This window comes from Erythranthe guttata, chromosome 13 (assembly GCF_056151865.1).
Source record: "Erythranthe guttata isolate IM_541 chromosome 13, IM_541, whole genome shotgun sequence".
NCBI lineage: Eukaryota > Viridiplantae > Streptophyta > Magnoliopsida > Lamiales > Phrymaceae > Erythranthe > Erythranthe guttata.
In genome coordinates this window covers 3,282,576-3,297,969 of record NC_142545.1, presented here as the reverse complement: position 1 = coordinate 3,297,969, position 15,394 = coordinate 3,282,576, and the positions used below count along the sequence as shown (strand labels likewise).

General features: G+C 35.4%; 2 protein-coding genes across 3 annotated transcripts; both read right to left on the bottom strand.

Annotated features, from left to right (window-relative positions):
* Positions 1–897: 897 nt before the first annotated feature.
* LOC105950591 (Leucine-rich repeat (LRR) family protein) lies at positions 898–2,363 on the bottom strand. Its single transcript, XM_012973959.2, has one exon. It carries the CDS (start codon positions 2,273–2,275, stop codon positions 1,067–1,069), a length of 1,209 nt encoding a protein of 402 aa, XP_012829413.2. The 5' UTR covers positions 2,276–2,363; the 3' UTR covers positions 898–1,066.
* Positions 2,364–7,036: 4,673 nt separating this feature from the next.
* NF-YB3 (nuclear factor Y, subunit B3) lies at positions 7,037–8,877 on the bottom strand. Of its 2 annotated transcripts, XM_012973990.2 has the most exons (2): positions 8,051–8,877; positions 7,037–7,094 (listed from the first exon to the last, which is right to left on the bottom strand). In XM_012973990.2, the coding sequence occupies exons 1-2, from the start codon at positions 8,638–8,640 to the stop codon at positions 7,052–7,054; spliced, it is 633 nt and encodes a 210-aa protein (XP_012829444.1). In that variant the 5' UTR covers positions 8,641–8,877; the 3' UTR covers positions 7,037–7,051. The 2 variants fall into 2 exon arrangements, with proteins under 2 accessions (XP_012829444.1, XP_088667688.1); XM_088811562.1 differs by lacking the exon at positions 7,037–7,094 and having other exon boundaries at positions 7,974–8,876.
* Positions 8,878–15,394: the final 6,517 nt, after the last annotated feature.

Sequence of the window (15,394 nt, the reverse complement as noted above, 5' to 3'; positions counted from 1 at the left end):
TCGTAAATTTTTCACGTGAATAATCATAAAAAAAGAGTTCAGTTATATTTAGTATTTATTCAATTTCATTAGGGTAAATTACAAACACCCGCCTGAGGTATGGTCAAATTACAAAAACACCTCTCATGTTTGGATAATTACAACCACCCCCTCAACTCCTCAAATTTAGTGGAATCTTTGAGAATATATGGAATATTATCACTTTTGTACCCGTTTTATCCCATTCAAACTCTACATTATGAAGCAAGATGATCATAATATGTGTTTTTTAGCTTGTATATATCAATTTGTGGTGCATCGGAAACTGTATTTTTACACAAAATGAGTACAAACTAGAGCACATTCCACAGAATCTAGATGATTATGTTGAATTTGGCACCATAAGGGTGGAGGTGTAAGAAAAAATCATAGCTGAGAGGGGTAAATGTAATTATCCAAACAAGAGAGGGGTTTTTGTAATTTGACCATACCTCCGGGGGTGTTTGTAATTGAACCCATTTCATTATACCTTTTTAATTATTCAAATTCATATCGATTTGAATTTTTTCCTCAAATTCCAACTTCATTTTAGTTTGAACACGTGAAGATTTTTCTCAAATTCGAACTTGAAATGCTAGGGCTGCTTTTAGTGTCTGACTTTGTGAAAAAGTTAGCGAAAAAAAAGATGGGTGGAAAAGGAGAAGACAAGATTTTAGAGAGATAAATATTTTCAGTTATGTGGGTGATTTGGTAAAATTAGTGTGGGATTTAGCATTCCAATTACTTATTTTATAGTATTTTTTGTTAACACCTCTATGACAATTTTGGAACCCTTGTATTTGTTTTTTTTTTTTTTTCACTCTCTAATACTGTTAGCCCCACAAGAATCAACTATACTAGACAGTAAACACACATAAGTAGTAACAACATGCAAATATATTCACAGGTAAAAAGTAAAGCCTATATATATACATTACTATACACACAAGTCACATTACATTCACCAAATTATTCATTCCATCTGCTAAATAGTACTAGTTCAGATGATCATAAGAACATATCACAAATAAACAAGTTTGAAAATTAATTAAGGGATGTGATGAGAAGTATTAGCATTACTAAAAGTAGAACCATTTATAGACTTTCCACCACAACCATGGTCAAAGCAGTCAACACGCTGGTCCACCGCCTTACACGCCTTCTCACTCCGCTGCAGCGGCTTCCCCGGCACGCAGTTCCTCCGGTCGTCGAACACTGCCCCCTTCGAAGTCAAATTACCACAAACGCCCTCCTCCTCGCAGAAGAAGTTGTACGAAAATGTAAAATTAACCAAATTAGGCAAAACACAAACCCCCTCGGGTACCATCCCGCTCATCTCGTTATGCCCTAGGTTTAGGGTTTCTAGCCGAGCCAAACCCACAAGGCTATACGGTATGGGGCCCACTATTCGGTTATAGCTGACGTCGAGCAATCTCAGCTTGTAGAGAAACCCTAACTCGACTGGCAAGCACCCCGTTATGCTCGTGTTTATCAGGAGCAACTCCTCCAGTGTGTTTGCGAAGTTGGCTATGCTCGGAGGCAGACACCCCCCGAGGCGGTTGTTGGCGAAGACCACTACCGAGGCGGTGCTCGAGCCTAGGTTTTGCGGGATCACAGAGGTGAACCGGTTGTTGTTTACGAATATTGCGTCTAAGGGTTTTTCGAAGAGCTGAGGGGGCAACGGCCCCTCGAACTCGTTGAAACGGATGTCGAGGAAGTGGAGGGAAGGGAGAGAGAGGACTACATGCGGGAAGGGCCCCACGAATCTATTGTTGCTTATGTCGAGCTCGTAGAGGAGAGAGAGATTGGATAGGGTTTGTGGGAGGATCCCACAGAAGCGGTTGGAGTTAAGGTGGAGTAGGGCGAGTCCAGTGAGTAACCCTAATTCTTCAGGGAGGAATCCGGCTATGTCACCGTGGTTGAGATCGATGCCGGCCACGAGAGTGATGGTGGTGTCGTTTTGGTAGGGTGCGCAGTAGATTCCGGTGTAGGTGCACACGTCGGATCCGTGCCAGTTGGAGGTGAAGTTGAAGGGGTCCGAGTAGATGACTCGTTTCCATGCTTGGAGTGCAATGTAGTCTTGTTGAACGAGCCTATTGTTGTTATGGATTGTGGTGGTGGTGTTGTCATGGCGACGGTGGTGGTGGTGGTGGTGCGTGGTGGTTGTGCGGTTGTTTATGGCGAATGTATGGTCGGAGAAGAATATAGAGACGAGGACTATGAGACGGAGGACTATGGAGAGAGAGTATGAAGCCATTGGAGTAGCAAATTGATCAAAAAATTAATGGTTCTTAATTTATTTGAAACATTATATTCTACTTTTTTTTCTCCTTTTGATTTTATTACCTTCTTTTTGATGTTATAAGCATTATATTTTTCTACTTGGAAATTTAGTTTCAACTACCAATTACAGTGACATTTTACCATAACTAATGGTAGCCAATATCATTATGTTTTCTTTTTACCATATTACATTAGAGAATATTAAAAGTTGTCAATGAGTATGTTGAGGATTTAATTAATGAGAATATTTTTTGGTTAATTGGTAAGAAAAAGACTTATCTCCCTTTCGGACATGGAAATTAGGAAGACAGGTTGGCCCCTTAGTGGAGAAAGAACATGGTACAAAATTAACTTGTCTTCAATTTGAAGGCACATAAATTTCAAAGTTGTTTAGAGTGCAGTGGAATGTTATTCGCAATTTTCGTTACTAAAGCATGTACTTTTTCGACAAATAGTACTTTAGAATTTTATAATTTGTAATATTTTCTCCAACTCCTCCAAATATGAATCTATTTTAAATCAATTTTTACCCATTATTTACTTCCGTTGAAATACCCCTCAAATGGAAAATAATATGACACTAGTAGAAAATTTGCTTATTACTACGAATTTTTTTGCTACTGTGAAAAACCGTAATAAAAGGTACTTTTTACTATGGAACAATTTTGAAGTCATAGTAAATACTAGGATTTACCGTAGCAAAAATGTATTTGGTACGGCCATTTACCGTAGCAAAACTTTTGTCACGTCCGTATATGCTACGGGGTAAATCCGTAGCAAATGCGTAGCAAAAGCCTTTTTACTACGAATTTGATACCTTTTTCTACGATTAATGATCGTAGTAAAAAGCTATTTTTCTACTAGTGTGAATTAAATTTAATTGACTTTATAAACTTTTTCCGACACCAAAATCTCAATTTTAATTAGTGAGACCCCCTTAAAAATACGTTATTCCTATTTTACCCTTTTAATACATACCCTAGCCCACCCTCAACCTACAATCGTCTCTCATTCTCTCTCTCGTTCTTCTCTCTTCCTCTCGATTCTCATATCTCTCCTCTCGATCTCTCTCGACATCAACGACGAGGGCCGACGGTGATAGCCGGAAAAGGTGACACCGCTCAATAAGTGGGGGGTGCAAACCGATGAGCACTGGCAGCCCTGGAGGCGCAAAAGGAGGCGGGGGCCGCAATATTCTGACCTGAGGGGGCAACTGCAATTGTTGAGTCTTCTACCGCCGTCGTCAAGATCTGAGTCTGTTTTCTGAAAATTTATCCAGAAAAAAGAAATAATATACCACCCAATTACAATTTTATCAATTTTTAGGATAAAATTGTAATTGAGTAGATAAATTTTACAGTCTCTGTGATTGAGGTAACTTCTTTTTAGCTCAGATTTGTTTTAAATGAGATTTCGATTCATAATTTTAAGGTGTTTTTAATCTTTTTTATCCGGAAGTTTGGACTTTTTGACTATGTTTTGATTGGCTAAATTGGTAAAAAAAAAAAAAAAAGTTCAGATTTATTTAAAAAAAAGCCCTAATCTCATTTATCATTTCTCTCTTCTTCTCTGCTATTTTTTCCTCTTCTCAATTTCCTACCCAAATCTCTCCCAAACCTCTAGTTTTTTTCTCTCTCGGTCTAGGAAGTGAAGAACAAGAGTCATCGGCGTCACTAGAACGACCCTCCTTCTCCTTTACCTTCTCTTGGAGATGGCTTTTTCGCCGCGTGTTGCCGGAACGAGTGCTAGGAAGATGACTTTTTCGTCGATTGTTGCTGGAATAGGATTTTGATGGGTTGTGGTTCTGCTTTGGTTGGTGGTGCGGGTTGTGATTTACTTTATTTGTAATAAAAAAACCGTAAGAGTATCGAAGTGGGGTGGTGATGGTGTGGTGTGGCGGCGGTGTGGTGACGATGGGGGAGGAAGATCTAGGGTTTTTGGTAGATCGGGCAGAGGGCGGCGCGGGTAGATAAATTCACGCAGGCTGGACCTTTAATCGACTACGTTTTTGGTAGTCAATTAAGTTAATAGACTATGCTTTGGTAGTCGATTAAGGTGTTAATCGACTGTTTTGGTAGTCGATTAAGGTTAGTCGACATCATTTTTTAATTCATTTTTCGATTTTTGTGTGTTGTTTCCGATTTGTGCAAATCAATTATAATTTATGTATACTATTTGTTTTGTTACAAAAATGTCGATTTTCGTTTTTACGTAATTGTGTTTTTTATTTTATTTTTAGTAGTTAGTTCCTTAATCGACTATGCTTCATAGTTATATCGATTAATATACCTGATACAGAAAAGAAAAAAAAGTTAAAAGAAAAAGCAAAGAAAAAAAAAATAAAAAAATCGGCTGATGTGGTAGCCTTGTAGCGCGTGATAGTGCTGATGAGGGGGCATGTGCTAGAGTAGGTGACCAACAAGCCAACTTGTGATTATGATCTTTCCATATTTACTCGTAAACAATCTATTTTCGTTATTAATGAAATTCTATTTTTGGCAAGCTATATCTATTGTCTCATTTTATTATGCATAGATATAGACCTTGTAGTTATTATTAAATTATTATGAATTGATCTAGGGTAATCATGAGATAATTCATTTAGTAAGATAACTATTAAACAAGTTCCTAGTTAATGAGTTACGCCAATAATTAGGATAGTGCCATTTCCCGTTAGAGACTAGCACTAAGTGTATGCGAGTTGAGTCCCATCAGCTACAATATAGTGATATTGGCATACATAAGTGGGTGTTCATAATCGATGAGATCACTGAACTCCCCCGTCCTAGAATCTCTAAGTGGTTCCCATTAATCGAGTAGAGATTCTATGATTATAGTTGTACACCATTAGTTCTTAGACCTAATACATCACTGCGACTTCATAAGAGGACCAGTTGTGTTGTGACTTGTCCCTGAGTCTCCTCGAAGACCGCTGTAAGGGCCAACGCTCGCACAGTCCGAGATCTAGTGGGAGTCTGTGAATTGTAGTTAGGGATTTGACCGCTTGCGTAATTGCATGGATGTCTTATGTATTTTTCAAGTATATTGTCCAAGGAATCTTCGGCTGAAGTAGAAAGTGTTGTGATTAGAGAAAAAAGTTTCTCTAAGTCAAACAAGAATGGACTTTATAGCTTTAATTAGAACGGTCGCATAGTTATCGAATAATATTAATTAGAGGTTTCAATGGACCAATACCTCTAGTTCGATCAGGGCATATGTTTAGTCAAAGAGACTGTACTGTACGCTAACTATAAATTAAGGTTCTTGCATGCACTTCATTTGTATCTAGAGAATTATGACACGTAGTTGCTAGGCGTCAATCATAATTCGTTGGGCATAACCGATATGATCGGCGATATAGATTAAAATAAGTTTTAATCTAAATCGGGATATTTGTGACGAGTCCATAATTGCATACACAGTTATTCAAGTCACAAATAGTTGTGGTCCCACGGCTAGTTATACACGTGAACCATTGAGGGTTACACTTCTTGTGGAGAAGATTCCTTAATAAGGTGAACTAAGATTAATTTGTTAATCGCAGGTAAATTGGAATTCAATATGATTGTATTAAAATTCGTAATAGTCAATTATGAACTGGAAGAAAAAGAGGAACGTAATTTTATAGATTTCAAGCGAATTTTCTAAATTGAGAATTTTCCTTGTTTAGAAGGTACCACTGAAATAGAGGTTTCCGGAAATGAAAATATTCCTAGGACCTTATACCATCTTACCACCTCCGGAACCAGTTGAGCTATACTCATGTGGGATTCGTTAAATACTTCTTTGTACACGACATTGCTAGTAACACTGGACAAATAGGTTTAAAGTTAAAGAAGCTTGGTTTTTAATTTACTATAATTTAAATTTATTGATTTGTAATTAACTTTTAACTATTAATTTTCTAATTAAGTTTTACCGTTTATTTTTATTTTTTTGCCAAGAAAGTTTTATTTCATTAATTTGTAAATATTATAATAATATTTAAAAAAAAAAGGTATCAGAGGAAAATAAATTTTCATTACAACGGTGTCATGTACTTTTTTGGTATTCTGACAATAAAAATAATTTATATAGAAACCTTAGTAGGCGAGCTACAACTACATCCCAAGAAATGACTAAAATAGAAATTAGCTATAAATAGAACTACTAAAAAACCGAAAACCGATTTGGTTTTCAGTAATGACACTAGTAGAAAATTTTCTCTTTACTACGAAATTGTTTGCTACGGTAAAGAGCCGTAATAAAAGGTACTTTTTAGTACAAAACAATTTTGAAGTCGTGATAAATACTAGGATTCACCGTAGCAAAAAAATATTTGGTATGGCCATTTTGCCGTAGCAAAGTTTTTGTCACGCCCGTATATGCTACGGGGCAAATTCGTAGCAAATGCGTAACAAAAGCCTTTTTACTACAAATTTGATTCATTTTGCTACGGTTAATGTTCGTAGTAAAAACCCATTTTTCTACTAGTGTGATGCCCAAACGTTTGCTACGGTTATTGTTTTTCTCTTATAATTTAATGGATTTTATCTATTTATTTAATGCAATTATTTGCATTGTTAAAAACACAGATAAAATAGCTTTGAGCGAGTCGTGGCAAGAAGTAATGGCTATCTATGTAACCACGACGAAGAGGGATACTCGGCCATCCCCAGTTCGAAGACGGCCATTCCAAGTTTAATGAGCAGCATTTGGCCCAACCTAGTCGTGCTCATGGGCAGCATACGATTACAATTGGTCCGTTTTATCATTTGTTCGATTCCTTGTTTTTGGTCCAATATAACATGAGCCTGTAGCAAGAAATTTATCTTTAGTGACAGTTCTAAACACCCGATACAAACATCCTCCGGAGATCTGGTTTCGATTTACAAACATCACCTCAAATGCGTGTTTTTATAATTCACCCGAATAACCAATCAAATATGTACCTTTGATACAGTATGTGAAAATCAGTCAACTAAATCAACCTTGTATACATGATACATATTACATTATTAAGAAAAATAAGAAGTAATTAAGTAGAGAAGGATACAAGAATACACTAATTGTCCATGTTTTTCAGTACTTGAGAATGTACTTAGTACTTACTGTAAAGAAAAACAAATTGTCCTAATGCATGATCATATTATAAAGCTTATACAGTTAATTAAATTTCTATAAATTAATAGAGTCGGAACTGACAAAATTCTATTAATTTAGCCAATTGTACGAACAATTTCCCGTATTCTCGATCGCAACTAGAAAACCAAGATTCTAGAGTGGCTGTTCCAAATTTATAGATTTTTCTGAAAGTCCTAGAACAATTGACTCGATTTTACGAGAAAACAACAACAAAGCACTCGACAAACCAATCGAAGACACTCGAATAAATCAACCCCATAAACCCGAGAAGCAAGAAACACACACTAACAATAATAACTTCTCAAAGAAACCATTATATTCAAGCAAATTAAATTAATCACCAAATATGTTCCAAAATTTCAAGAAACGCAGTCACATTGTATCGAGTTTACATCCGCCTTTATCACTCATTGTATTATCATCGTTTTTTTTTATAAAAATCAAACACGCCCCCGCCCCCCGGAAAAAAGTAAAGACGGAACACGATTAATATTATCGAAAAAAAGAGTCAAAAAAATAATCATCAAAAGATGATTAATCAAAGTATATACCTATTAAGAAAATAATTAGTAACTTCATTAATTTGCAAAGAAAACATCCACCCCCCACCCCCACCTCACCTCACCTCTGCCTCCCCGTTGTTGCTCCTCCACCACCACTTCCACCGCCATAGCTGCCGGAGCTGCCCGTAGTGTCCAAATTACCACCACCACCAATATGCTGAAATCCACCACCACCATACATTTGTCCTCCATGATGATATCCCATCACCGGACCACCACCACCATAAATCCCCCCACCGTTATAACCGCCGCCGCCGGAAGTGACGGCTGAGCCACCGCCGGCGGCGTCTTTGACGGCGGAGACGGAGGTCTTCTCCCCCTCGATCTCTCTGTACTTGGCCAAGTAGACTTTGAGGGGGTCAACGTAGTCTTCGAATCCAAGGGTGGTCATGGCCCAGAGCAAATCGTCGCCGTTGATCGTCTTCCTCTTCTCCCTCTGGCACTTGTCGGAGGCCTCGCCGGTGACGAAGCTGATGAACTCCGACACGCACTCCTGCACCGTCTCCTTCGCGTCCTTCGATATCTTCGCGTTCGCCGGCAGCGCCTTCTTCATTATTCTGCTCACGTTTGCAATCGGCAGGAACCTGTCCTGCTCCCTGCTGCTCGCGTTGCTGTTGCTGTGCCCCCCCGAATCGTTGTCGGAATCCGCCATAGTTTCCGACAGAGATCCTTTCTTTGTTTCTTCTTTGTCGGGTGAAAACAGAAAATTAATTGGGTTTTTTTTTTTTTTTTTTCTTGTGGCGAGAAATCAGGGGAAGGAATTTTGGTGGAGAGATTGAGATTTATCGTGTTTACTTCTTTTTAGGGTTTGAGTGTGCGGGGTGCGGCGGCGAGAGGGTATTTGTCGGAGGTCCGATAAGGGAGGGGGGGCGAAGATGCAGAGGGGTATGAGTATGATAATTTAACGTGGAATCGACACGTGGCTGTACAAGGACCGTTCGTTTCCCGATAAGTGGGACACCACGTGTCCTAATTAGTACTGTTGATGATAATGAAATCTGACGGCTGAGAAAAGAGGAACGTGGGTATTTGGGGGTGTGATTAGGGTTGAAAGTCGGATGGATCTGATGGAATTATCCTTTTTGGAAAATTTCAAAAAATATTCGGAAGTAGGAAATCAATTTCGATTCAATTTCTAAAAATTCATTCCAATTCCAAAAGACCCAGTAATTTCGGAATTTCGGATAAAAATCGGAATTCACATAAGATTTAAAATTTCAAAACATGGCGGAAATTTTCGAAAATGTTCATAATTTTCCAAAAATAAGTTCATCCACGTCGATAGAAGAAAAACTAATAATTACTAAATTTCAGTTCAAAAATAAAAAATAAAAATAAACACAACATAATATCCAATAAAAATTCTATCAACAATTCATTATCTCAAAATCCTAAAACAAAACTTATAGGTGTATTTTTCGAAAAAATAAGTATTATATAATATATTATTTATGGGTGTATTTTTTGAAATAAATTTCTGAAATTAAATCGGATCGGAAATCGAAAATTCCATATTTATTTTATATAATTTCAATTCCAATCCAAAAATTCGGAAATCGAAATTTCAGAAGTTGGAATGAAAAAAGTTGTTCTAAAATCGGAACTTTTCGGAGCGAAACCGGCGGAAATTGGAATTTTCGTTCCAACTTGCACCCTTTAGAGCAACTACAACCCATTGTTATCAAATGGGGTTATCAAATACTCATTTGATAACCAGTATTATACTTTGTATCTCTGTACAGCTAATGAACTACAACCACAAGTATTAAAAAACAATTATCAAACAAATTTATGATTATTTATGTATTATTTATTTTTATTCCATTTTAAATAACTATACAAACCGATTTTTCTGGTAAACTATCCTCAAAGTCAATATTAGTCAATTTTTTACCTTTTCAAAACAGAAAAAAATATATATACATAGAGATTCTTTTTTTTCCGTGGAACTTTGTTGAAGCTCTAGAGAAAAAAAAATCTGATGAGATATTTATGAGATTTTTTTTTGCAGTGTAAATTTAATGAAGACGTAGATGATTTAATTTTATTCTGTTGAGATTTTTATGTAAAGAAATGAAAACTCAATTCCTATTGAGGTTTTTCTTTTTTTACGTGCTCCTATTTTTTAGGAGAATATTTGATAATTATTTATTTGGGATGTATTTTTACTTTCGGATGGATGAGTTATCAAAATAGAACTCTATTTTAATAACCCCATTGGAGGAGAGAGTTTTTAAATTTGGGGAGTCAAATGGAGGTTAAGGAGTTTGATAACCCATTTAATAACCCCGTTGGAGTTGCACTTAGTGTGATTTGTAAAGAAGATTTTTTGTGATTTAGTTATGGGGTAAATTACAACCACCCCTGAGGTATGGTAAAATTACGAAAACCCCCCTTCTGTTTGAGTAATTACAACCACCCATCAACTCTAAATCTTCTTACACATCTACCATTGCAGTTTCAAATTTAGTGGAATCTTCTAGATTATATGGAATATTCTTAATTTTGGACCCGTTTTATCCCATTCCAACTCCACATTTTGAAGCTAGATGATCATAATATGTGTTTTTTGGCTTGAATACATCAGATTGTAGTGTATCAGAAACTGTATTTTTACACAAAATGAGTACAAACTAGAGCACATTCCACGGAATCTAGATGATTATGTTGAATTTCTATACCATAAGGGTGGAGGTGTAAGAAGATTCATAGTTGAGGGGTAGATGTAATTATCCAAACAAGAGGGATTTTTTTCGTAATTTAAGCATACCTCAAGGTGTTGGTTGTAATTAACCGTTTAGTTCTGCATTATTTGATCGTATTTTTTACTTCTCATATTCATGTGCCGTATAGTTCGTTTTGTTAATAAGGTTTAATTATTATTTCCTTGTACGCGTCTATCTTTTAAAAAATTACTCTAAAACCTATTCCCGCTCTCCAGTTGTCGTAAAAAAATTTTCGGATGCTACGTTCCTCAAACTAAATCACACACTCGGCCCGATGAAAGGTAATTCCGGATTAATCGCTCGAAGTTTCTAATCACGGACGAGAATTACTATTAGGCAGAAGCAATCACAAACTAGGATTTCATAAGCTTATTTCGACTAGTGGGTAGAGTGGCTTCCTCGAGAAATTCCGCACATTTGAAGAGGGTTACGACACACAATGAGTGGCTGCGAATCAATTCATGGGTCGGTTCAACCATGCCTTGGATCATAAACATGTTACACCACACCATCACCATCCCCACCTTGTACATATCAAGCAAGAACCCCTCCAGTGGAAAAAAAACGCCGGGCTCTTCGCTGCCGCAAACTCCACCGTCGACAGCCACCACCACCACAGCTTCCATTTCATCAACCCCCAAAATTCTCTGCCGCCGCCGCAGCCCATCCACGTGAGCATCACCGCCGCTCCGGCAGCGCTCTCAGCTGCGGCACCGTGTCGTGTGAGAAAAGAGAGAAGAGAAAGAAGAAAAGGGAGAAAAGAGACGACGGGAGAAATAGGGAGAGAAAAAAGAACAATTGAAATAGGGTTCTTCAAGGGTATATTAAACATTTTAGATTTGTTAAAAGTATTGTTTTAAAGGGGACTGAGGTTTCTCTAATTACTTTTGGGAGAGATTTTCCTCAACTACATTCCCTAAATTGAGGGTTCTTGCTAATTATCTCAATTTAATAATAATTCTTCTTTTTAATATTAATTTTAGGCAAAATGAGTTTTTTAGTCCTGTAACTTTGCTAGTTTGGAGTTTTAGGTGGTGTTTGCAAAACCTTTTAAAAATAGATTATGAGCTTTTTTTCTCATATAATCTGTTTTTAGGTGTTTGCAAAACCGACTTTTGCTTCTGCTTCTCTTAAAATAAGCTGCTTTAAGCTATAATTTTAAAATCACCCATGTACCTCCTTCTTCTATTTTAGTTAATTTTCCAGATTTTTTGCATACACCCCCAACTTTTAGAGTTAAGCACTTAATATCAACTTAATTCACAATCACCAACTTATGCTTTTAAATAAGCTTTTGCAAACACCACCTTAGTCCACCATGTTTCAAAATCAGGATTTTAGTGCTTTAAGTTACAAAAGTTGGGATTTTGGAGGTAATGTGATGGTTGGTTGAATAAGTTGACATTTAATTTATAAAAATAAATAGGTTAAAAATAAACTAGGTGATATGGTTATTGAGTTAGAATGGTTTTGGAGGGGAATTTGATCCTCAATGTCAAAGACGCCAAAATAATGGGAAAAATTTAACATATTAATTATTTATTTTTTGTTATATTTTTGCAATAAAGAATCTCAATAAACCATTGAATAAAATATACAATTACAGTAAAACTTCTATAAATTAATACAGTCGAGATTAAAAAAATTCAATTAATTTAGCAAAATATTAAATTATCGTGCAAATAATTTAATACATGTTTACCGAGCCGGGACCGGACAAGATTATTAATTAAGCGAGGTTATTAATTTATCGAGTATTAATATATAAATGTTCTACTACATATTTCTTATGAAGGAAATAATTCTAACTAATGTTTAATTAATATTTCTTAGGTTTTATTTGAGAAAATAATAATTAAATTCATATTTATCTAAATATTTTTTTTGTAAAAATATATACTTAGTGATCACAATGAAAATGAATCAACAATAAAAATCTATACGAAAAAAACTTTATATTAAAACTTCTTGTAAAATTAAATGAAATGAACATTAATAATTAGTATAAAAAAAACCAAAGCATATTTATGACTCAACCAAAAAAACTAATAAAATATAGGATAAAATGCACTTTGCCCCCTATAAATTTATGTTTTCGCACTCTCCCCCCTAAAAAATAAAAAAATGGATATTTGCCCTTCAAAGTATTATATTGATTGCACTTTGCCCCATTAGCTAATTTTTGGAGGGCATTGTGCAACAAAAATAACATTTTAAAGGGGCAATGTGCAAAAAAGTTATGTTTTTAAGGGGCAACGTGCAACAAAAATCCTCAATTCCGATGAATAATCCATTGGATTTTTGCTATCGGGGCAATGCGCAACAAGAATAATATTTTGAAGGGAGACATTCACTTTTAAAAATTTTGAGGGGGTAAAGTGCGAAAATAGAAATTTATAGGGGATGATGTGCAATCTGCCCTAAAATATATTCAAAACTCTATTAAGTTAAAGGAGAAAATGCGCTTCACCCCCTATAAATTTCGCCTTTTTGGACTTTCCCCCCGAGAAATTCAAAAAAGAGATAACCCCCCCTTCAATGTATTTTTCCATTGTACTTTGTCTCAAAAAATATTTTTTGGTGGGCATCGTGCAACAAAAATAACATTTTAAAGGGGCAATGTGTAGAAAAATAATGTTTGTAGGGGGGCAACGTGCAACAAAAAAATAATATTTAAAGGGGAAAAGTGCAACAAAAACACTCAATTCCGGTGAATCCATCGGAATTTTGCTATCGGGCAATGTGCAACAAGAATAACATTTTGAAGGGGACATTCACTTTTTGAAATTGTGAGGGGGTAAAGTGCAAAAGTTAGAAATTTATAGGGGGTGATGTGCAATTTTCCCTAAATTAAATGCACAAGAAAAACATTCTAAGTCCTCAACCAAGTCATCTTTATTATTCTAGGTTTAAGAGATATATCTCTTTTACCAATAAGCCCATCCCTTTGAAATTTATTATAAATAAAGGAAACATTCATGTATATCCCAATATTACCCTCAACCATTTATACCCAATTCTTAATTGTAACCCCAATTTAATTAATTTTGTCCACAAAAATCCAATTTTGACCACAAAAATTCAATTTTGACTTTTTTTTGGAGGATACTTTAATATGCTCCAATTTCATCCTTAACTTAATTTATTATCAATTTGATCCCAAATTTCACAAATTATTCAATTTTGACCCAAAACTTTTTTTTTTCAAAAAAAAAATTTTGCCGCCGGATTCCGGCGTTGAATTTTCATTTTTTTTTCTTTCGATTTTTTTTGCCGGTTTTCGGCGTTGACTATTTTTTTTTTCTTTTTTTTTCTTTTTGTTTGTCTGAGTTATTCACGGAGTAACATAATAATATTACTGTCTATTATTGTAATATTACTGTGGTTGACGGTAGTATTACTGTTGTTATAGTAATATTATTGTCACTCACAGTAATATTAATTCTTTTGGCTTTTTATTATGTTTACATTTGTTGAACGGTCAATATAGTAATATTACTCTATTACACAATAATAATGAGTTTTCTTGTGTTAATATTACTGTGTTAAACTGTAATTTAGTTAATTTTAATGTGTTTAACAGTAATATAGTTAATATTACTGTCAATCACAGCAATATTGTTGTTTAAACGAAAAAAAAAAGTTACAGAAAGATACAAAAGAAAAAAAAACAATTCGAAATAGTCAACGCCGGAGACCGGCGAAAAAATCCGGAAGGAAAAAAAAACTAGAAGTCAACGCCGGAATCCGGCGGGAAAAAAAATTTGAAAAAAAAAATGTTTTGGGTCAAAATTGAATAATTTGTAAAATTTGGGTCCAAATTAAGGTTAAATTAAGTTAAGGATGAAATTGAAGCATAGTAAAGTATGAGGGGTTATTTTAGTCATTTACAAAAATCTGGACCATGTGTGGACTTATTGGTAAAGGAGATTTTTGTCTGGATCTTTTATGAACAAGTACCCATTGATGGGCTTATTTGTAATCACCCTTATAAAATTAAATAAAAATCTTACATTTATAAGACGATTAATCTTTTCTATTTGTTTATACTTTATATTTTTTAGATAGAAACAAGCTCGGAAATAGATATTCCAAATACATCTATGTATTATGTATATATGAAAGCTATTGAAAATTTGCAAGTCGTAGAAGTTCTTAATTAAGAGCTTATTGCATTTACTACCCATGTGAAAATCGTAACTGTGCATTTTCCCTCTGTTATGAAAAATATAGCAAATATCCCCTAATAGTCAAAGGCAAAAACCCCCTTGTCGCAAATCGTGTGGCTCACTTGCGGTTTATGCGACATACAATGACAAGATTGCCCCCAACTTCTTTTCTTTTTTTCATTTTCCTTTTTTTTTTAATATGTATTAAGTATAGATTAAAAAAATCAAGGTGATTAAAAAATTCAAGGTGTTTTGAGTCTCGCATGAGAGGTGTTTTTCTCTCTTTGGGAGAGGGGTTACGCTAATCTTCTTCTAAATTTCTCATCTTGGGTCTCTTCATTTCTCTGCAGATGGGATCGTTTCATTGCTTTAATCATTTACTTGCTATTTAAGTCTTCTTTTCTAGGGTTTATATTAATATTTTGATTTCTTCTGCGGCGGCTAGGGTTATCTCACCTTATTCATTATCCTACCTATTTCTCAGATCTGTGCGCCTGCTTCGTCCGTCTCA